General features: G+C 35.6%; 1 protein-coding gene across 8 annotated transcripts in view; it reads right to left on the bottom strand.

Moving 5' to 3' along the window:
• The window catches only part of LOC118744526 (venom metalloproteinase 3), a 175,742-nt gene that overhangs the window by 2,224 nt on the left and 148,475 nt on the right, over positions 1-25,043 (bottom strand). For 3 of the 8 annotated variants that reach the window (XM_036477584.1, XM_036477585.1, XM_036477582.1), the window contains 7 exons: positions 15,421-15,563; positions 13,687-13,742; positions 10,064-10,190; positions 9,206-9,370; positions 8,905-9,136; positions 7,695-7,759; positions 1,554-4,243 (listed from right to left, as the gene is read on the bottom strand). In XM_036477584.1, the coding sequence (XP_036333477.1) occupies positions 1,963-4,243; positions 7,695-7,759; positions 8,905-9,136; positions 9,206-9,370; positions 10,064-10,190; positions 13,687-13,742; positions 15,421-15,563 (3,069 nt within the window). In that variant the 3' untranslated portion in view covers positions 1,554-1,962. The remainder of the gene's footprint in view (positions 1-1,553; positions 4,244-7,694; positions 7,760-8,904; positions 9,137-9,205; positions 9,371-10,063; positions 10,191-13,686; positions 13,743-15,420; positions 15,564-25,043) is intronic. The other 5 variants (XM_036477586.1, XM_036477588.1, XM_036477589.1 and 2 more) reach the window with 5 other exon arrangements.

The following is a 25,043-nucleotide window of genomic DNA, read 5'->3' as shown; positions in this document are numbered from 1 at the left end:
ATGTGCCTTTATATACATACATATGTGTGTATACATGCATTTTTATTTGAAAAATCGTGAAAAGTGTAGTGTTTATTAAAATTCTTGCATTAGTGCATGCATGCGCCGCCATATTGGCTAGATTCGCACTCGTTATTTGCGCAACTCAGCCACAACAACGAACTGCCAAGATGGCAGCTAAATGCTTAAGCTGTGCATATATTTGTGAAATTTGAATACTTAGGTGTCTTTTTAATTTAATATATGGAATTTCGAGAAGAACGTGATGAAATCAGGTGAGTTTTGAATTGAAGTTTTGTTTTTTTTTTAACCAAATACAAATTCTAAATAAATTTATATACCAACAGCTGATGTTGTTTATGTGGTACTAATGCATTTCTCGTGTCAATATAAAATGAAAATATGCATACGTTAAATGTCCGTGAAGGATTTCAAACATCAGCCAACTCAATCTTGTTTCGATTGGGCATTTTTTTTTTTCAAGACTAATTTAAAATGACATTCAAGCAATAAATGGATTACAAATGAAGATGAGAAAAGATAATAAGTAAATCGCTTTTAGTTATTGTTTAAATATATGTATGACTTCCAATAGGCAGAAAAAAGAGTTTGAAAGAAGAGAGCAATGAATCAATGAGTTTGCAAAAGAACCAAATACGAGTATTTCCATAAAAAATGATAATTTCATGCGAGTGAATTTTCAAATTGAGCGTTTTGCAAGTGTTAAAGTGTGCATGTATGTATGTGCCCTTTATGTGGTTCTCGTTATGGGAATAAGATTTAAAAAACGTATTTTAATAATGTTACGCTCATTAAAAATTTTATTAAAAATATTTTGTTTGTTAAAGATGACAAAATAAAAGGTGGGGCTGTTGTACTACGCAGTCAACTGTAAGAAAATATTAAAACGTATGGAATGCAAAGTCCTTTTACCATATACCAGGCAATCGTTTCGTTTGCATTTTTTGGCGTACTTTGTCTTTCGACTTTGTTAATTAGGCTTTTTTTATTCTATGTATTTCCTAGCTTTAAGCAGCAACCGCATATTTAACCATAGCCGTCAGCAAAAACCAGTACGCTACTTTCTCAAATATCCACCTACAATTAGTGTTGCGCGCGCAAAATTACCATTTCCAAGATTAGAGGGTGCAAATGAACTTCAGCTTGATTTTTTTTTTAGGTTAGCTTGCATTATTTTTTACGTAAGTATAGCAGCAAATGCGCATTAACAGGCCACCCCTATGCAAATTTTTTACTCTTTATTCAGCACCATTGCGACAACGCACTAACTAATATGCATGCATCATTAAGTAACGCTACAAAAATCCATGCTCAATTTGGTTATTTTTTATGCAGGCAAGTAAGTTTATTTAGAGGCTTAACTTCATTTTTAAAGCATATGCGAAGCATTCCGTTAACTCATGTTATATCTATTCCGTTGCATTCCTTGAGCATTATACTTTTTTGTTTTAAATTTTAGTTAGATATTACTAAATTTCTTGAAGGCCGCAAGTACTATTGTGGGTTTAATTAGATATTTTCTTTTCGCTTACCGCGTATTTATAGGTGCGAAACGAAAGTTTGTTGTTGTCTTTGAATGATAGAGTATGAACATTGGATTTTTTGCTTCTTATTTTCCGCAGAAAGTGAAATTGATTTTATGTGCAATTTAGCTGTTTCTTCAGCACACCAGCTGAATGTCAATAACAGCTGACATTACCTGCCGTTAGGTAGAGTAGTGTGTAATGATTGATGGCTTAATGTAACGGTATTTAGACAAGTTGAATACATATACATATGTATGTATGAAGTGGTCGAGAAATAAAATCCTTTTTTCTTCCTTTTAACGCTAAATGTATAAATAAAAGTACAAACTATTTTTTTGCCCATTGCGTTCACTCACACGCTCAAGTGCAAAACGCATGCACAACTTTTTTTTTTTACAGAATACGCGTAATGCTCTCATTTAATTTGTGTGCGCAATAATTGACGACGTATTAATTTTTGTGTTTTAACTTTATGTGCTTTTTGCTGTTGAGGTGGTGATTGTGATTGTTGGTGATTGGGTTGTGAGGATGTTGTAGCTGTTGTTGTTGCTGTTTTGGTTGATGATGACTGTTGTTCGTGTTCTTGCCGTTCTAGCAATCGCAATCGCGGCAAATTGTTTGTATTATCGCCTAAATAATTTGTTACGTAAGCAGGCTGTTGTGTTGTGGTCGTAATACGCAGCAATTCCCCCACATTTCTCACAACATGTTGCTCTTGTTCATTTTCATTATCATTTTCATTTTCGTTATCATTACCATATTCAGTTTGTTCTTGATTGTATGTTGCGGCAGCATTGTGGTTTGAAATGCGTGTTAGTTTTTTGTGATTTCTACTTTGTTTGTTGTTGTTGTTCTTCTTGCTACTACTAATACCATGCTTATCATTACTGTTGCTACCAACACTACTACCATCGACACTACTACTTCTACTATTCGAATTTGAAATTTGCGTACGCTTGAGAAAATGGCTGCCAAATGTGTCCGTTTGTCTACGCTTCTCCGTTTCGCTCTCGATCGTTCCTTGCTTTGGCTCTGCTTTGCCAACGGTAGCGCCGCCTATCACACTCGACGTCGACATAGTTGTACTCGTTGTCGTGGCCGTTACGCTTGCTCTTGCATCCGCTGGCGTATTTAAAGCTTGTAATTTTTTCAAGTATGCATCAATAAATGTGGCAGGTCGTTGCAGCGCGTTGATGCTGCCGCCACTGTTACTACTATTGGTGGTGCTGCTGCGCGTGAGTGCGGACGGTGGCGGCGATTCTTGTGTGTGTTGTTGTGGTTGTTGTTTTTGTGCATTTACGCTCACTGTTGTTGCTGTATTAAACTTACGTTTTTGTTGTTTGTCATCAATTGCCTCATTGCTTGCGTCATCGTCGTCAACGTCCACATTGGTGTCATCAATATTGTCCTCGGTGTTGTCGTCGTCGTCGTCCTCATCATCGTTGCTGTGCAGTGTTGTTGCATGCAGTTGCAATTTGGCGGCAGCGCTAACGGTATTGCTATAATTTGAATTGTTTGTTGTGGTTGTAGCGGTAATCTTGGGATCTATTTTGGCTGTACTAGTACTAACAATACTACCACTACTACTACTATTATCGCCAGCGCTGACGCTATCGCCAGCGTTCGCTCGCAAAAGTCCTAAATAATATTGTATTTGCTTGCGTAATTCATGCGTGTAAAATTGAAAGAGGTTAGGTTTATGGGTTGTTGTTGTTGTGGTTGGTGGGGCGGGTGTGGGTGCGGGTACCGTAACTGTATGTATTTGTTTTTGTTGTTGTTGAATTTGTGTTACTTTTGCCAGTGTAGTGTGTTGTGTTGATTTTTCGATTGCTTGTTGGGGTTTTTGTAGGATTGGTGTTAGAGTTTCAGTTTCTGTTCCTATATCTGTTTCAAATTCTCTTTGTTCTAGTTTTGTTTCGCTCTCTGCTTGCACTTTTTGCTTTATTCTGCTTTCTTTATGCTCAAATTGTTCACTCCTTTCAACATCCACTTCATCCTTTTTCAACAGTTTATCACTGTCACGCATTTTTTCATTGATCTTTAAGCTCTCTTTTATGGCATCACCATTTTCAGTGTTCTCCCCGTTCTTCACATCACTACTATTACCCATATTTTGTCTATCACTACTATTGCTATTACTATTGTGTATACTACCATTGCCACTACTACTACTCGTGCTGCTGCTCACGCTCGTTTTCACCACTACTGTGCCCTGTGGCAATTTTGTGGGTGGTTGTGTCTGCTGTGGCGCCACCACGCCACTTTGCTTGGACGCAACATCAGCATCGTTCGTCGCTGCTGCTCCGGCAAGCGTATTCGCATGCGCTGCTTGTCCCAATAGCTGTTGCCATTGTGGATTTTGTGCTAAGAACCTGGCTAAAAATTCAAAAGTACCAAGTTGCACTTGCCGTGGATTGTTGTTGTGGTGTCGTGACTGTGTCTCCAAAGTAATTGTTGTGCGTGAGTTCGTCTGTGTTGGTGTGTACGTATTGGTGGTGGTTACAGTTTTTGTTGTTATACGTTTTGGGTCTGAGGAGTTATCAATTTCGCGAGAGGTCTGCGTGTTCGAACGACTGTCCAACACATTCTGCTGATCTTGCCGTTCTTCATTATAAATATGTTCCTCAACATCTTCGTCCTCATTTTCATCTTCATCTTCCTCGCCACTCTTTTCAGAACTTTCCGCGCTGTTGTCACTGTGGTATTGTTGTTTTCATTAAGTGTTTGTTTTTGGATGTGATGTTATAACGGTTGTTGGTGGGTTGGTGGTGGTGGTGTGGCAGAGTTGTTGTTATTTTGTGTAGTTGTTTGTTGGAATTGTTGTTGTGGTTTTTGGGTATGTAAAAATGTCGTTTGATTATTTTTGTGTTAGAAAACAACTTATGTACATACTTCAGGTATGTATGTATTTATGTACATATATACAAAAAATTTACAAACGTAATTTAATAATTTTAAGGGTGTTCTAGTGTGTGTGTATATGTACATAAGTGGAAATGTTGGGTTCCATATACTTAGTATGTATATATGTACATTTTGCATAAATTACGTATACATATTTAGGTTTATTCAAACAATTTTGCTACTAAAAGTGTTCAGTAAATTTGTTTTCTTTTTACAACAAAGCAAAGTAGCACAATTTTGAACTAAAAACAGCTATACAAGCAACCGGGAAACTATTGAAATTGTGTATTACTTAAAAAATATTAGCAAATTTTTTAAAATAAATTTGAAACGGAAAATATACAAAAGTCTTCAAAACAAAATGTTCACACCTGCTTGGTTATCGGATTATCAGGTTATGTGGTTATACTTTTTATTCGATTTAAAAACAAACAACACGCTTTAGAAAAATTATTTTGAACCAGGTAACATAATAACCAGCAAGGTATGAGTCATACATTTAAATTTTGTTGCTTGCAAAAAATTTAAAAATATTTTATTTCTAATAGATACTGACAGCCAAATTTTTACTAAATAATATAGATTTGAAAAACTTCGCTTTAAAAATAACTTACATTTTTTCATAAAAAAAATTTAGCTTTTAGTGTTAGCAGCCAAATTTATATACATATGTACATTAGAATGGTCCAATTTTCATCATAGAGAAGGGGGCACCCCTTTAATTTTTTTCCTTTTGATATTTGTAGTATCTATACCAACTTTAAATTTTCTACTGTAACATGTAAAGGGTGCTCAATGACCTTGAAATGCGCTACTAAATCGCTTTGAAAGTGACAAAAATATTGGTGATTTTTATAAAAAGCTACTGTTGCCATATGGGGTATTCCATGAGTAAGTGAAACTTTGTGTCCAATTGTAGAGTAGCTTATTGAACATGGAATGCTTGATGAATCAATGCTCAATACCTCAAATTAACGTTTTTTGGAAAAAAAATTTAGTTATATTATTTTATTACACTGTAAATACACTCAAAACTTCAACATTAGAAAAGTAGTTGAATACGATAATATATTTTAATATAGAAGGCTCTGCAAAATCAAGTATTCACAAAGTTATTATTTTTTTGAAGGGGGGAATAAATGTCTCGATCTTTCTGCGCCCCGAAGAAGCAATATGGCATTGAAGAAAAATAGGCATTTAAATTATATAATAGGATAAAATCACTACGGTTTAGCATGTCCAACCCGTGACTAAAAAGTTTTAAACTTCGTATTGCTTAGTTACTACTTTAGGGAGTTTTCTATAATTTCATAACTAGAGTGTGTTTATACTAAGCAGCCCTATTTCATTTCTTTTATTATATTATAAGTACCTACTTAAGCGATTTTGAAACGTTTTATCGTGTCCCGCCCGTGACAATCATTTATAATTTTTTTCTAATGGTGCCTAACAATAAAAAAAATAAGTTTAACGTTTCAAACCTATGTTTAATGCCACAAAACTCTGAAGTTCAGGTTGACTAAACACCATAATACTGTTGGTGGGCTAAGCGATGTAGTAAAAAATTTCGCGTGGCCAGCTCGAAAAGTCAAGATAAGCATTACTATCTTAGAGACGCCAGAGAATTCTATGATGAGGGTTGCTTAACAACAATCCAAAAGTCAATATTAACAATTACCTGAAAAGTTCCAACCAAGAAAATCTAGAAGTTCGCGAAACTTATAAATTCAATCCAATAAATAGCCTTTAAGTGACAAAGATATACATATGTATCTGCTTACAAGTATTCTAATGCAGATAACTTTTCGGATTAGACATCGATACACAAGATCTTTTCTGACGTTCTATGGTTCTAAGGAATAGCTAAATTTGAGCATGATTTGTCCATGAAATCAGTTTCCAAAAATAACTCAACTCGAGCCACTCTTAAGCCGGTTACTCAATGTCTGGTCAACACTAACAGCAGGTTAGACATCGCTATCGACGTGATAACAGTAGTCGATATACATGTTTAGCCTGTAGTTAGTATTAGTCAGACATACATAGCTATTCTAAACAAACTTGAAAATCATTAAGGCACATTCGAAATTTCGTTGCAATCAAATGCACCGTGCAGAAGTGCATTAGGAAAATGCATATAAAATTTCATGCGTTTGCAAATAATCCTTTCTTCCATGCATTTTAATACATCAATCTGGCGACTTCTAGCTTTCGTTTGGTATAACTATTGCCCCTAAAATAGATCCTGGGGTCAGCAGTATATCGTGCGTCTTACAATGACTCCACTGTCATAAAAGTAGGTCAATTGATCTTGTATTTGACCTCTAACATTTATCATACCTAATCTCTTTGATATGGATCTCACTAGAAGCTTCCTTTCATGAAGAAAATCGTACGTGTCCCACCCGTGACAAAAGTTGTCCCACCCGTGACAGGAGAATTTTGAATTTTTTAATAATAAACAACTAATTCTTATTATGGTTTGTGCTTTGTTGGGATTGCTGGTTCTTTTCTGTATAGTAAAACATCTAATCCAGATAGAAATGTTAAGTAAATTCACAGACTTTCCTTAAAATATATGTTCCCCAAAAAGCAGTGTCTTTTCATTGTCCTACCCGTGACGGAAGAAACAGCTCAGAATTTTCCAATATAAAATCAAGTTGGAATATTTTTCGTATTTGGTAATAACTCGTATATTAGTGAACTAGGTGTAGCTTTATCAAAATGTAGAATTGCTTAGTACTTTATACTTAAATTTAAAAAAGAAAACTATTTTTGCTGTACAAATGTCCCACCCGTGACGATGGAATACCCCATATATCAACCAAATACTTCTAAGGTCAAATGTAAAAAATTCATGAGCATTCACTAAATTTCTACTGAGAAACGTTAAGTTTGGTGCCAGCAACTCTTTCGTCAAGAGGAAAGATTTTGAACGGTAATCCAAACCCTATCCCGGAATATTTTTTTGGACCACTCTAATGTACATATACGAAAAAAAACGCCTTTTGAAAAATTCTATGAAGGCATAATTTTGAAGAAAATTTAAATTTTTTTTAATACACATAATGAACCAAAAAGATATACAAAACATTTGGAAAATTCTCTAGATCTATTATCTTTGAAAAGAATTTCAAATCCATTTTATTTCTTATAAAGAATATAGGAAAACTATTTTTGGGTTACTGCCTTTTAAGAACTTTACAATTGTATGCGTTGATAATCGAAAAAGCGAGTACTTACTTGTATGACCGATAGGCTGGTATAACATTCGAGGGTAGTGGCGTACACCGGCCATCCAAACATTGCTGTGGAAAAGGATACATTTTGTTTTTAATGTTTGTATTCGATTGAAAATCATAAATGACAACACTGCCAAGCATCAAGGGCTTTCTCAACTAACCTAATTTTACAGTGGATTCAAAACTATGGAAGGATAAGGAAACGAAGGCCGCACACCAACCTCGGACCGTTCCGACGAATGTCGCCAGAACGACCTAGCTTCATATCTGGTCATGGACTCTCATTTCCACATCATTCCTCAAAAACTCTTGGGCAATTTGTATGCTATTACAACAACAAAAACACTTGGTATTAAAGGTTGACGGAATTTCGTACACGAGGGAGGCAACTGGCAAAGTTTTCTGTTATCTCAAAAGACCTCTAAACGGTTGTAGTGCCGAATTAAAAAAAAATATAATAAATTTGAAACTATCGGAAGAAGGTAAATTCTCTGAAACCAGCGTGGAAGACGAAATTCAAACCGCCGTACTTTAAATCCATGGACGACGTCTTAAGAACCATACGACCTAATTATGTTAGGCTGAGGAGCTTTTAATTAGTGTCTTGGTGGTTAAGAAGTGTAATGCTGCCTTATGGAATTTGGCACTGCTCTAACATCTGATGTACACCATCATCATCTGCTTGGTTGCAAGTCGTGAAGTGCCGTTAGATATTAATTATACTAAACCTCTTGAGCTAAGCTCTCTTGAGCCAAGAAGTGAGTTGAGAGCGCAAAGAGTCTATGGTCGAATTCGATGTAATGAGAATCATTAAGACAGACTTTAACAAATTATTTCATTTGTCATTTGAGAAGTGCTAAATTAAATATCTGCATGTATGAAGTATACGGACTGGCTAATTGTATTTAATAAGGCATACTTCTAGGCATACCATTTTCTAATTAAAAACCCATGTTGGTAATGGTGCGATGTGTGTATAGAGTGGACTAATGGCTTGAACGTAGAGTTTAAATAGGGCTATATAATTTAGACAGAGAAAGATCGAAACCCTAGTAAAGTAACACAAGAATATGAAGGTGGCAACTGTTTTTTAAAAGATTACAAAAGGTTAGAAAATCTGTCGGTAAAAATCATTAGATTTTTTGAAAAAAAAAAACCTGTGGATCAAATCCCAGACTTCCTCAATCAGTTATTTCAACCTTGTTACTCACCAGCCCCGTGCCGCACGTGGAACCCTCCGCTGCCGGCCGATATGCCACACAATAGCCCGTCTGCGCATCGAAGCAGAACAGCTGCGCACAGACACGTTCATCCTTGAAGCACGCATACGTGCCACGATCGCGACGACACTGCGCGTCCAGCGATAGCAGTGTGCCGGGTAGGGCGCGTCCCAGCGCGCTGTCCTCGTGTGGTGCATTATGCAGGCAGGTGGCGGTATCGCCGCTGTAATCGAAGTAAATTTTTTTAAATTATTTTAAGTATTTATGCCGCACATGTATGGCGTGTACTCACTTGAGGAAATGATGGAAACTCTGTATGGTGCATGGTGACCACCGGAAACCACGCTCCGTATGTCTCAGATCGGACATTATGTAGCCATCTTCCCAGCGACAACGTTGCGCACCCGGACCGCCAAGGTAGCTGGGTGGTGGTGAGCCGTCATGCACGGCGCCAAGCCTGTGAGAAAGAAAAATATAGCAAAAGCGTAAAAAATGTGTAGGCAAAATAAATCTAATTGATTTGTGTAGAAGTGTGTGCAGTTACAATGCAATTAACTAAATAAAAAACATTAATTTTTACTTCTTTTTTTTATTTTTCAAAACAGCATTTCTGCAAATGTCACAAGCGACTGCGTAATTTTTTTTTTGTCTGATATTTGCTTGCAAAGGAAATGCAAACGAGTTTGTCTGCATATTTACGCGCATGTGTCAATAGTGACAGCGGATATTGCCTTAATGGCGGGGCTGGTCAATTGACTAGAAACGCTGTCAAGTGTTTTTTTTTTGCAAGCCTTTAATGTGGAGTTATCAAGCATTTTTTTGCAAATAGCGAATTCTGTGTGAAATCTGTGCCGGCATACAAACTACGCGCGATTTGCAAATTATTTGTTCATCTGGCTATAGATGATAGTTGATCTTATCGCTTCAAATTAAACAAACCTAACGTTAAATTAGCTGATTAAAAATAAACTCCAAAAGTTTAGAGAGCTAATCCATTGGTATTCAAAAGAAATTCATAAATTAACGTTCGATGCAGTCTAGGGGTCATGTAGGAATTTATTTTCTTCTTTTTTCAAAATAAGTCACTTATCACGCAAAGAATCATTTATCCAATAAAATAAGAAATAAATGCAAGTTCAAGATTACTTACAAGTGTCCAACTTCGTGAGCAGCAACAATAATGCCAGAGAAACCGCCAGTATCCTCAATGATGGCAACACTATTGACTTTCTCCAAGCGCTTGTTTACAACGCAGGCACCGCCAACATATGCAAAACCTTTTTTTCGCATAGTCAAATGCAGCAATGTTTTTGTAGCACCAGAAAAATTGATCCGAAGAGCGAAAAAGAGTGAATACAATTTTGCAATTAGTTTAAATATTTCAGCGCGAAATATTGTAAGCAAGCAAAAGGAAGTTGACAATTTACGCAAAAATTAAACCAAAACCATAAACGCAAAAAAAAGCAAAAAGTCGATTAAATTATACCAGTTTTTATTAGAAACAAATTTAGGCTGCATTTAAAAACATACATACAATACATACCCACAAGCACGAAATCACCACAAAGTGCAAAAACTTTATTAAAAAATGTTGAATGCCTGCAGCTGAAATTTGTTTCTTATTCACCAAAAATAAGCTGGTAACTAAATCTCCAAATATTAGTGCTATGTTTATGAGTATATAAGTGTGTGTGTGTGTGTGTGCATGAAGTGGTATTTGATGTATATGAGGCGTGGCGCAATTATGACATAAAATACGAGTAGAAACACCGATCAGCTAGATCAATTAAAAATGTTTTTTTTGTTGTTGTTGTGCAAATGAAAATGTCTTGTAAAATAAGCTGTGAATTTTCCTGATAAGATCAAAGTGATTTTTAAATGTAGTTAATTTTGTAAGCATGCTTTGCCAAAAAATATATGTGCATGTATAAATAATTTTAGTAACATAAATATAGAATTTTGGTTATTAACACCTTCTCACCTTATCACATCTGAACAAGTAGCAGCTTAGTAAAGAGATTTTTAATTTATGTAACAATTTGGGTTAGTTCAGTATTGGAATTAAATATATTCTTTGTATAAGTCAACTTAAAACATTTTTGTGCTGTTATATTTAGCAGTTTTATAACTTTCCATTAGACTTTTTCGTCTTCTTTAACAATAAAAGTTTACCAATTTAACTAAACGCCAGCGCTTCAACTTCATCGCCAAAAACTGGTTCTTTTAGTCTTACATGCACATGTACGTACGTATGTATGAACGTGCATAAGAGTAGGTACCCTCCCTCAATTAAATGTTGCATTTTATGAAAATTTTCCGGTATTGCAACGGCAGTAATTTGTTAATCGCTATAATTTGTCTATTTCAGGTTTTTTTTTGTTGTATTTTTTGCTGATGGACGGTTTTTGGTTGTAATTTTCTGTACTATTCGCAATTGTAGTTCAATCGGTGTACAGTGAACTTTTATTCAACATGATTTCGGTAAGGCAATATGAAATTATAAGTGTTTAAAAATGTGTGTCTATGCTACATATTAGTCCCGGATGCTTGAGCATAATTTATAATCCAACCAAAACTAAATAGAGTTTGGTTCTACCTCTCTTTGAAGGTCTGCAGCCTAATATGCCCATACTTTCAATATATAGGTCCTTTTCAGATCTCGGACTTGTCACATTTTATCAAAGAGATGGACAGAAATGATTTCATGTTGGGATTTGGTAAACAATAATTCTTATAAGGTCTGTGGGAAAGTTTCCTAGGCATCTTGATTGAATTTTTCTCTCTGAGTATACTTTCTGGGAAGATGTATTCTAGAGAGCTTTAGAAATGATATATAGTGCCTTAAGCGGTTATAGCACCTTTAGTAAGTATTTCATTACCTACTCAAATGTGCCCCAACTATAAACTTAAAGCACAATTTTTAAAAACAAGCTGCTGGAATTTTCCACAGAAGTTTTGATGAAATCCCCAAAATTGAGTTTAGTATTTCTCAAAAAAGCTTCGATCGTTAAATGATCCAATGCTAAATTTATTTTCAATATGGTTTTAATTTCACACGTCTGTTGTATCATTAAAATTGGAGCTTCTGAAAAATGTTGGTCAGGAAGATTAATAAAACATTTCCACTATATTGAGTTGAAGTTTCGCAGAGGAGTTTTCATTAGGTTTTTGTTTCCTACATATTAATTAATTTGTTGCTTTTCTGCCTTGCCACTTTATGGTATATCAGACTGGCGTAGGACCCTTTCTGAAATTGTTGAGAAAAAGTTTCCCAGATTACTCATCACTATATTTTCCGTTAAGTTGTCTAGCCACTGTAGTGTGGTGGCGCTCAGGCTCAGTATGAAGGCTCTGAATGAGTTTAGAAAGGTAACTTTATAATATTTATCAAGCACAGTAATAGGAAGCTAGTAAAGATAGAGGGGATAATATGGCGTTTTTTTAATCTGAGCAACAAATCTGTCGATCTGCGAAAAAAAGGATACATCTAATCAAAAGCATAAAAAAATAAAAGACAAAAAAGTTTTTTTTCTAATAGCGCCCGCCCCTCGGCAGGCAATAGCCAACCTCCGAGCATATTCTGCCATGTAAAATATCTTCTCATAAAAATACGTCCGGGGTCGGCATAAAACTGTAGGTCCCTCTCCTTTTTGTAACAACTTCAAGGTGCACGAAGAAGCTCGGGCAACCACTAACATATGTGTAACCGCCAGTCTATTATTACGATTACTAATGTTTACGAACTATTTTCAAAATAATTTTCGCTGTGACGAAAACTTGAAAACAACTACAGACGCTGATAAGAATGACAGAAATGGTCCTTAGGTTCATCTGGAACTACTCTAAGCTCTTCGGAGGTTTTATAACATTTTGTGGTACAAGGAAAAAGCTCGTTAAGCCAGTTAAGCACGGAAGTGGCTTAAGACGTGTTGATTCTTCTGTTTTGACAGTTATTTTTTACTTGCTTTTTTGCTTCTTGGCCCTAGCTTGTGAAAGTTAGGAGAGATTAAACATCTTAGCGAAATTTTCTAGGCCCAAAATTTATAAAGTTTATGAATAAGATCTAAGAAGTAAGATAAAAGTGACGATGGCTATTGTAAGTAAGTACCAACAATTTTTGTATGCCTATTGATATTATTATAAGAGTTATTTACAGGCATTGCGTGCCAGACAGTGTGGAAGAGTTCGATAGTGCCGAAAAAATTAAAGCAATAAAAAGAAAAAATATACCTGATGGTTTTTATTCGTATGTACATACATACAAATAAGGTAAGTTTAACGTATAAGAAATTTATAAAAAATAGACTTGAAGAAAAGTAAGAAAATAGTATAGCGCAGTGATCACCGATCAGCTGTTATCAGTTGCGCGAATCAAACCTACAATTTATGTAGAACTGCAAGCGCGCATTCACACTCGTTTAGCATATTTACACGTCAAATATAATGAGGAAATATTATTTTTTATATACACACATAAGTAAATATTTTACAAAATAAAATTTAGAAAGAATATCACGTGCTCTCTTATATGTAGTCTAGAGGATAGAATTTGTAGAAGAAACGTGCTTGAGATTTTATTCACAAGAAAATACACACAGATTGAATGATTGGATGTGTGGCGAATATTTATACGATTATGGTATTTTCGTTTTTGTTTAGGACTTTTATTTGGTAATATTATTTGCTCTTCGCTGTTGCTTTTTATTTTTGCATAAATGTATATATGTATATATGTATATACACTTTGTTTACACTGCATTCAACAAAATTTACCTGCTGTACCACGATTACATTCACCATAAGTTGATGTACGTCTGCACATATCAAGTCTGTGAAGCAAAATGCGTCGATTTTACGTGAAATAATAAATTATTTAATGCAAAATTTGTATAACGTTAATTTAATAAATAAAAGAATAATATTTTCGTGAAAGAGAAAAGTGGAGTTAAACATAGATTATGCAGAGAATTTTTAATGAAATAGAGAGTTCTGTGGCGAGCTGTAATACCAGCTTGTCGTGATTTGAGGTCGCTCACGAACTTTTCGTGACAGTTAAGGATTCATAAACAATTTGCTTTAACCTACACATAATATACGCACCCAAAGGTTTACTCTACGGTGATCGGGGATACCTCTTCTGTCTAAACCTAACAGCTACTTTATATATGTATTTACTTTCTAGAGCATACGATATATGCTTAAAGCATTCGCTTCATACCCTGTATCTTAAGTTACTTACTTTGAAATGAAATGTTTAAGTAATAGAAAATTTACGAAATTCTCTTTACGATACTAGCATTTGATGTGTTATTAGCATGTTGAAAACATTTCAAGTGCTTTATGACGCCAAAAAGTTTCGAAAATTAGAAAAAATTTAAAATAAGTTTACGATATCAGCTTCCTGGTGACCAATATTTGAATAAATAGTCAACATTTCTAGGAAACGTATATGCCTTAAAACTTACTGCATTATAAGCTACATATGCATCTTCAACTCTTATGAAATCTAATACTTCACCAGGCCCAATTTCATACTTATTTAAATACTTATATTTTGCAAGTTAACTTTTCTTCCTTTTTTCTAAAATTTAGTTTTACGATATAAGCTCATACCTTATTTTGTAGCAAGATTTTTTCTATACCCTCAGCTGGTAATTCACTAAGACTACGCATTTATTAAACCAAAGCATTTTTTAAGCAGTAAAATTCCAAAGACATGTAACCAAATAGCGTAAAACCCTTAGCACTAAATTAATCTTCAATTTAAGGTGTTTGTAAAAATGTGTTCTTGTGCGCGTGTGAAACGTTTAAATATGTAGTATGTGCTGGTGTGATAGTTTTTGTCGGAATTCACTTTTTTAATTCACTATTTCATTCCTACCGGTAATGCTAGTTTGTTATTTTTGTGATCGTGTGAAATGTGCTTTGTGTCCAATGAAAAAGGTGTCTTTCATTCTTACGATAAATCCCACAAAAAAGCTTCAAATGCTTTATATGTATAAGTAATCGAAACTTGTTATTTTTCCAAACGTATTAAGTTTTCTAACTAAGTACTTAAGAAACTATTTTTGTAATTGTAAAAACGTATGAGTTTAAATTTTTACCCGCTGTGCCTTTGGTGCAACGACCGCCTTTACGTCTTCGACACATATCATACCTGTATTTCATGTATACATTTGAGTATATGCATGTCGGATTTTTTACGATAAATGAAATAAAGTATAGAGAAGAGTTAAAAAGTAGGGACAATAAAAGAAGATGATTCAAATGATCAGTATTTGAAGATTTGAAGGAAAAATGATAGGTAGGGAAAGGGAAATATAATAAGAAGTTTAAAAAGAAATAAAATTATTGAGAGAAAATATATGATATTTTTTTTGATATCGTCAGCTGTGAGCAAATGCGCCAATTATATTTTCACACCTGCATTTTCAGCTGCGTTGCTTTGTGATTTTTAAGGATTTTTTTATTGTTTTTGTTTTTGTTTTTGTAACATGCACTACTCACTTTGTTATCGCCACTGCAATATCGTAGACGGGCAAACGTCGCTCACGGAATAAATATTTACCCATATCGGTTAAGGCAGCCGCTGAATCGATGGCATCTCGTCCGACACGATTCCTCTCCAGGTATGGTGTTGCATCTCTTCCCTGTTGTGTTGTCGTCATACGTTTGTTTTGTTATATAAATATGCCAGAAGCAGGCGCAGATATCGAATTTATTGGCAAAATCAAAATGTATGAAAAGAGAGACAAAGAAAAAACACAAATAAGAAATTAAAATGATTATGCAACCAAACAAAAAATAGCACAAAAAAAAAATAAAAAAATAAAAATAACGAAGTAACAAAAAAATCCGAATATTACGACCAGCCGTTACGTGTTACGGGCGACTAAGGTGCTGAGTGCCAACGTTTGTGTAGCACGCCAGAAGACGTCATGGGAATCAGGCGACATTTTTTTGTAAGCAAAAGCAGAAATAAATGAAGAAAAAGAAAATAAAAATTTCGCTTTGAAAGCAAAATTAGCTACATATTTCAATTGCTTCGCCAACTGATTTGCCATTAAATGCAGCTAACATCAATTTGGTGTTCAGTGATTGTACGCTAGCATAGTACTTGATCTAAATAATAGTTCATATATTTTTCAAGTATTACATTAATCTTGTCAATCATAAACTAATTTCTTATAAACCCCGTCAAAGTGTCTAATGAATTCCTTATACGGAAATACATATTTGTTTTCATTTATATAATGCCCTTAGCGTAAGAGCATGACGCTATCGCTACAAAATTAGCATACAATTACTGAAATATATATTGCAAATGTCAATCAAAATGTGAAAACTAAAACGCTAGTCTATATATAAATCATAGCATAAACGCAGCTGTGCCTTTGGCTGAACTAAAACTTTTGCCTCCCTCAAACTGAGCTGTTGGTAATAAATGCACTACAAATTAGCCAACTAAGAAACAGAATGCAACATTCTTATTCCATTAATATATATTCGCTAATGCAAATGCAGATAACAAAAATGATATCACATCTTGTGCGGGCGTAATTCTAATCAAATGCAAGCCATGTGCGAGAAATTACAAGTTATACTAACTTTATAAAATACTGATACCAAATGATTGATGTTAAAATAATCTGCGGAGAACAAATGTATTTGGTATACATATCTGTTCATTGGCATATACATTCATACTTATGTATGTATGTAGATATGTACACATATACAGCGTAGTTTTACAAGAATTTCACAAGAACGATAGCAGTTCGCAATACTCAATACTCGGTAGCCCAACATTATGGTGGGTCGCGTTTGAAGGCGGACGAGATCCAACGAAAATCGTATCGAATGAAAATGGAGGACTACGCATAGGTTCTGATGAACCGCCTGGTACTATATTTGTACTTAAAAGTTTCATGCACAGTTGTGCTTTCGGTAGGATAATGTACATCAGGTCAGTTCGTCCAAGTATATCTTTATTTTAGAGTGACCGATAGGCTCTTAGGACTTGAGCTTCCTAGAGGGACTATTATTGAGTCTAAAATGATAATAAACAGTCTGAGTAAAGGACGAGCTAAACAAATGCTGTAAATGAGGAATGATACTGTGCAGAGGTAAAGAAAAAGGAGGAAGACTAGAAGGATGCAGGTGACGAAGATACGGATCTATCAGAACACCGCATCCAAACCGCAACGATATGGCTTCTGATGTAGTATCACCTACAAAGCGAGGCCTCAGTGCATCCTCGCACCTATGCATGTATGTACTACCGCAGGAAACAACCGAACAGACAATTGCTGGAAGGATTGCCTCTTTATAGCACATCAGAAGGCATCTCTATGCTACGCTGTATGGAAAGTTTATAAACGACAGACATCGAGGGACAATTCGTGAATGTAGTCAACCAACATCTCTCTCGAACGCGAAGAGCTTTAGCTGCCTCGAAAGACCCGCGGTGTAATGAAGTTATAGATGTTGTATTAAGTTCAATTCCTACTTTTCCAAACTCAACCCCGACAATCCCAATAGCCGGCTGGTTATGGTAACCCACCTCACTGAGCTAATACCATTTTTTCCTTTGATCCGACACAATTGCAAAATCACCGAAATGGCCGAACTAGACAAGTCTTAATAGTGAAACTTAAACATTAAGGACAGCGACGGTAATACCTTCTGCACCTTTTGATCGAGTGTGGAGAAAGAAACCAACGCGGGTCTCTATAAGGGGAACCTTAAATCATATCGCGGGTCCGACTTCTGTAATGTCTTTCTAGCAGAGATATCTGGACCAAGGAAACTAAGCTAAGCAGTGAAGTATCGCTAGCGTCCCAGAGTCACATCAACGTCACTTTTTGCTGGGTGTAGCGAACGAAATAGCTGACGAAATGGCCACACATCATTCGGAAGTATACTGAGACGAGTATACCACAGCCGTAAGGGTTCTTACCAACGTCATCACCGAAGCATAATCAATACGAAGGGTTATTTTAGAAATCAATTGTTGGACAAATGAATTGGCCTCGACCGTGGTGGTCTGCAGTAAACACTTATCTGTCATGAAGCATCCTACAAACTATGGCTCGAACTGGTAAAAGGAAAGTAGACTACAAAGTCAAAATGTGGTGTAGCACCTCAGAATTGACAAAGATAGATCCAGTACCCTCATTCGGCTGGAACGCTCTCAACTCTGTATGGTTGTTCGAATCATCACTGGTGGGAATACACGCAAAGGGAAAAGACGTTTCAACAAACAACTTCTATCGACGTTGCTGAGAAGTAGAGTAAACCAAAAGCGTCGAGCTGTTATCTGCTAGAATTTTGGAATAGCGGGACTCTAAAGGCGAAGGTGCAAGGCGTTTTTCCACGGTATTTCAGACTAAACTTCGTCAAGAATCTGTGGTATACAATGCTTTATGAATACAATTAATCGGTTTCATTTCTAGGAGTGTGACAATAAGCCAAAACAAGAGGAGGATAGGAGCCTATTTCTTGGATCAGATAGATGCTGAGGCAGCATAATAAATACTCGACAATAGAGATATAGAAGTATAAAATCTACGAGGAAATTAAAAGGAAGTTCAGTGAGAAGGAGAAAAGTGAAAAAGAAAGAAAAAATAATAAAAAGTAAATAAACTGTGGAAAAGGGATAAAAAGCAGCAGAAAAAAAGGGACAGAGGCAGTTAAAACAGTATATTTCACGTAAAAAATAATAATTTCTCAACCATGTACTGCACCTGTTACCACAACCTTTTGCTCTTTCCAAACTGCCAATTATTTGCCAAAAATATAACCGAAAAGTAATAAAAACCAAACATAATATGCAATCAAAAGTGAATAACTCACACAAAAAGAAAAGATACACAAATTATTTGCAACTAACGTCAGCTGGATCACGTTTAACCTTTTCGTGGCAACATTTACATGCCACTTAATAGCGAAGGGTAACAACAAGTGAAACTAACAGCAGTTGAAAAAACAAAAAATAATAATAAAACCAACAACAATTAGTAGTTGCATTTTGACATACCAAAGAGATGCTAGTTATTATCAGCATAACAGTAAAACTAAAGTCGTTTCAATAAAGAGTAACATCTTCAATACAAAACGGACTGCCGGAACGTGAAGAAAAAACAAAAGCAAATAAACAAACAAACGGCATAACACAGTGGCCATAGCAATTTACTAACCTTTAAAATCGAATATTAGTGGCATTATGCAATGAAAATGTTAACATTTACAACAGCATACCAAAACAGACAAGGCACCGCAGCAATGTATGTAGATTAGGGTGGTCCAAAAATGCATGTAAAATAGTAAAGTCGGAATTTTTATGTTCTCACGCCCCAGGATTATTCTATATCGAAAAAAGTATATCTCTATAATCTGTTTTAGAGAAACAGAGTGTTCCGATCGAAAAATACTGATTTTCAATAATTCCATACCATTTCCATTTCCAACTTCTTTTTTCCCCATACAAAATACATGAAATATTTTTTGATTTCAAAATTAAAATATACGGGAATACTTTTTTTTCGATATAGAACAATCCTAGGGGGTTAGAGCCTTAAAATTCCGACTTTACTTATTTTGGACCACCCTAATGTAGATGCATAGCTGGTATTGGCACGTTGATTGCCGCTGCTACTGCTGCTGCTGCCGTGTTGTGTCAGCGACGAACTAAACGGCCAGACGATAAAGTGTACAGCAAAAACCAATACGGCCACTGCCGAACTGATATGCAGTTTAAAAGCGATTAACAAAGTTGTTATTTAGTAACGGTGGCAGTGGTTGCCGCAGTGCTGTAGAAGGTGAAGAAGCTGATGCAGAAAAAGAAGAATCAGCTGCCACAACAAATGCAGATGCAATGGCCTTACAATTGACTACCAATGCAATTGAATTTTACAGTCGTAGCGATGATCGTTTGCATAGCTGCTAGGTAAACATGAAACGGAAACGAGTTTCCGTTGCAATAGCAGCAGCAGCAGCACCAGCAACAATTGCAGTTATGCGCGCAGCCAAAGAAAACGTAAACAAAGCAATGCAAAAAATATCCAACGAAAAATGCCTACGCTGTGGCAACAGCTGGTAGAATACTATTACTAGAGTAATTTACTGAAAGTATGCAGTGGCAATGATTTGCGGAAACGTGATTCGCTTAGCGATTTGTTGTTATTCTTGTTGTTGTTGTTGGCAGTGATGCTGCACCGGCAGTGCAATGATTTTGTGCCGTATGGCCATGCATGTATATACATAGTCAGTTGAGGTGTTCAAAATATGCAGTTGTTGCAACATCTGCCTTTGCACTCAACGCAAAACAAAGTCAAAGTCGTTGCAAACGGTAGAGAATCAGCCGCAAGTGCGCTCTGCTGTATAAATTTTATTTTTATAGATTAAATACTTCAATGCGAGTAAGTGTGCACCAGTTTCTATTCACTTGAAATTGAAATTCGAATGCAAATGCATTGCCATTGAAGGTGAGCACTTGAGACACAAAAATGTTGCAAGTACTTACCTTTGATGAAGAAGAAGTGCGGTGGAATGCTTAAAATGCACAAGCGAGTAAGTGGCAGACACTTAAAATATTTAGTGTAATTTGTAGTGAAAAATGTATGCGATAAAAAGCGTCTTTTGCAACAATGTGATATGAAAAAAACCAAAAAAAAAAACACAAAAAAAAACTCAGCAATTTGCATCCTTAAGAAACAACAAGTAATTTTTAGCAAAAAAAAGCGACTTCAACTCTCATATAAAAAAAAAATATTTATATATATATCCCATTATCCACTGATCGGATCTTAACCAGTATTAGTATGGGACCACCTCTGAGACACTACCTTTCCGATGCAAAAAGAATTATCGAAATCGGTTGACGTGGTCCAAAGTTATGCGGTAACATACATACAAAAAAAATAAAAATATTCCGATGAACTGATAACCTCCTCCTTTTTGGAAGTCGGTTAAAAAAGCACAGAAAAAAATTTAAACAGAGTTTTACGAAAATCTGAAAAATTTAAAAAAAGCAAGAGAATTTCATGAATCGAATGCCTAGATTATAAAACGAGTGATGGTTATTTTCTGCTTTCCTTTTTTTGCCTTAAAATTTTTAGTTTTAATCTTAGTCTGAACCTTAATCTTAGTTTTGACCTTAATTTTATATTTAATCCTAATCTCAACAGAACGAAAAATTACACTGAGTTTGTAATCAAATAAATAAATAAATAAAATAATAAATGTTCAGTGTTAAATAAATACAAATAAATAAAATTGCTCAATGCCGAAACCGTTTTGCCTGCAAACCAAACTTGACAAGGGATGACGGAAATTCATTCCATAATAAATAACCTCAATATAGTGTAAATCTCAATCTCAATATCATAAGTAAATCTCAATCTCATAATCATAGTCTTAATCTAAATCTTAGACTTATTTAAATCTTGATCTTAATCTTAATCTCAACCTTAACCTTAATCCCATCCTTAGTGTCAGTTGCTCAATATCTGGTTAACACTAACCGCAGGTAAAACATCGTTATCGACGTTGTCCACTTCATTATATATAACAGGGAGTTGATAACGTAGATAATAATCTTTAACCCCTAGCTAGTGTTAACCTGACATTGAGTAACCGGCCCTTAATGCTAAACTCATTCTTAATCTCAATTTAGTTTAAATCTTATACTCAATCTCAATACCAATCTCAATTTTAATTGTATTCATAGTAATAATCTTAATCTCAATCTTATTCTTAATTTTAATCCCAATCTTATTATTAATCTCTTTATCTAATTACAGATTAGAGAGTTAAGTTCGAAAATGAGGCTAATCTACTAGTATTAATCATAAATTAATCCAAATCCAAATTCTAATCTTAACCTCAAACCGCTACGTAGTACGTTTTGGTAATTCCCTTTCATTATATATATTGGCAACCCAAGTGTTACATTTTTGTGACGATCTTTTAATTCACTAGCCTAAGAAGTCTCACTCACCAGCATTCTTCGACGACTGTCAATTTGATGCAGCACCGGCTCCGCCACTTCTTTTTATCCTATTTATAATACTCTTTTACAAAGAACTACCTCAGCACACCTGCGTGTTGGCATTTTTATTGCATATTGCATAAATTTGTCGGCCGCCGAAATTATTACAAATTTTAAATGTGTGTCCTTGATGCGTGTTTTATGTCCAAAAATTTATTATAATTCAAACATTGACAAGAACATAAAGAATGTCAATTGACAACGACTTCATTGATTTGTGTACATCTGGTTTGGCCATAAAAATTCATCAATTTCGATTGTCCGAAAATTGCCAGCCAGCATTTGCATGCACTTCGTAAAAGGTGACTGCATAGAGTGCAATGCACCACGAAGTTTAAAGTGAAAATTAAGGAAATAAAAAGGTAATATTGATTTATTGTTTACATTCAAGCTTTTAAGTTTAAAGTAAAATAAGTGCTGCCAAGTAAATGCACACATGCTGCTCATCACTATACCGACACATACTATCGTTTAATGTTATCGACCGGCAATGGCATCGTTAGTCCAACAAACAGCTGTTTAAAGTGTTTTGAATCTCCGTTCATGCTAAAAGTTTAATTTGTGTTTGGTAATAAAAAAAAATGAAGTTAAAATACTTAATTCTTTACGTTTACGTGCATTGCAAATATTGAATACCTGTGTCACTTGCAAGTCTCACTAATCGTGTATGCCGTTGGGTCCAGCATATTTTATTTGCCAATTTAGAAATATGTGTGAGTGTTTATTTTTGGTAATTTCTAACAAATTAGCACTATTCTCGGGCGTACCACTACTTAGCACGTATGTATCAATTCGCAATTGAAACGCGCGCGGCTATATGTAGAAGTTTGCGAAATTTCGAAAAACAAAGCATAAGAACCTTTTTTTTTGCAAAGATGTTAGGCGTGAGTGGAATGTTTAATGTGAGACTGAGGTTTGGCTGGCGGGCACCCAAGCTTGCTACATGTATGCAAATTTGTATGAGCCACAAGTGTTGCTATGCATTAAAATAAAAAAAATTATTGTGGTGTAAAATGCGAAAGTGTGTGAAAATATTCACAAGTGGAATTTAAGATAAGAAGACACAAATTTAAATCAGTGAATTTTTAAGATAAGTAATACATAGATGGTTGCACTACAAACGAAACGACTTCTTAAATTTATTCCAATCCAGGGTATTACATACGTAGTTGTTAAGACGATTCCACCTCCTCATATTTTAAATAGTCTCGGTGGCGTTTGCCTTAACTTTATTGTTTTTTTATAATTCAAGCATTGATGAAAAATCACCCATGACAAATTATGCAATTGACGATTGTTCGTTGTGGAACCGTTGCGCTAATTACACAAATTTTACAGTGGATGCGTTAACTTCGGCTCTCCAAAGTTCAATGGCCGATTTCGAGTCAACCGCTGTCCGTCCATTTATGTAAAAAAACTCGAGGCTGTAAATTGCTTGACGATCACAAGAATTTGGTTATTCGCAGCCTTCAAATTGGTGAATTTTGTGTTGGAACTTGAGCCTCCGCGCATACAAGATACAAATACTTGCTGTTTATGGGTCGACGCCAACTCACACGAGGTTAATTGTTTGGTGTGATTTTGGGCTGGTGCCATCATTGGTCCACATTTATTTTGATGAAGCCATAACCGTGCTATAGCTCTTTGGCCGGATAAAACGCGCATCATTCTGGTAACCAGGGCGCAAGAAAAAAGAAAAAGGTATCATACAGCGATACCAAGTAGAGAATCATGGTCAAAATGAGTCCAGGGGCATGAAAATTTAATTAGGTTCTTCGCTGATGGATCCAAGTGTCTTAAGGACCGAAATAGCGCCTATAAAGGAGCTGCTGAAAGTTTCCTTCATGTGCGATCACAACAAATATAATTTATATCTACTCCGGCAGTCAAGCGGCTATTAGGGTACTTGATCCCGTCAGTGAGTCGATGAGCTGCTCATATTTTATCTGATATGGGTAACAGGACAAGCTAACAAGAAGGGGTACTTCCGCACTACTTTCACCGGCCTGGAAGAGGCTCGCTTTCTGCATGCTCAGGATTGGGGAATTCTACTTAAAAAAAGCACGTATAAGGGAATACTCAAGTACATGCAACACAGACAAACTCATGTGACAACATTGGGCCATGAGAAAATCTTGAGAGCTTCTATCTTTGAAAAGGAGAGAAATATCGATAGCCCTCTGACTGGACACATAATCTGAGGGAGGCACGCAGAGTGGTTAGAAGTGCTCACAATGATTCTGCAAGAACTGCTTTAATGCAGAGGAACCTGAGACTGTCAGGCACTTACTCTGCGCATGTCCAGCACTATATAGCAGACGACAAGCATTTTGGGAGCCGGATTTTTTAAAAATTGATGCGCAGCGGCAAATAAGGTTTTTCGAGATATTGGTATCAAAAGGGGCTCTTTTGAAGGCCTAAGTGTGATAAAAAATTGACCAGCAGCCACGTCAACCTAACCTAAGGACAAAGAAACATTGCTGATCGGATGGTTCTGAATTAAACTGCGCCAGTTCGGTTACCGGGGACTAATTAGTAGGACGCAGTGGATTAAGCTAAAGACATGTCAGAATACTGAATCCCCATCTACATAGTGAGGACGTCACGCTCTCTGAACGAGATCTATGTACAGACGAGATGCGGATATGCAAGACATAACTAATGGACTCGACATTTTATAGGCAGCTCTTAATCGACATTCACTGAGAGGACAATAACAACCATTACAAACTTTCGTCTTTTGATTATCGTTATTAGAGTTCAACCAGCACCCAATGTAGGCAAAGAGCTTCAGCTACTTCGAAAGATCGCGCAACTCTTATCTGGACTCTACTCCGACATACTCAATACATATCATAGTTTACCAAATATTTGATCTCTTTCTCGTGCTAAATAAACACCAATCAACATAAACGAGACACAGTATCAAAAAATGTATACTCTACCATAGGAATACCAACAACAGCCAGGTGTTGCATAAAATAAATTATTACTTTATTGCGGTCAACCTCCGATGGCTAAGGAAAATAGTACACTAGCAACAAAAAAGTGATCCAAAGACCCTAGAAATTACAGCCCA

Source organism: Rhagoletis pomonella, unplaced genomic scaffold (assembly GCF_013731165.1).
Source record: "Rhagoletis pomonella isolate Grant_MI unplaced genomic scaffold, Rhpom_1.0 Rhpom_scaffold_00008, whole genome shotgun sequence".
Taxonomy (NCBI): domain Eukaryota; kingdom Metazoa; phylum Arthropoda; class Insecta; order Diptera; family Tephritidae; genus Rhagoletis; species Rhagoletis pomonella.
The sequence above is the reverse complement of the archived record's forward strand: the minus strand, read 5'-3'. Positions and strand labels throughout refer to the sequence as shown.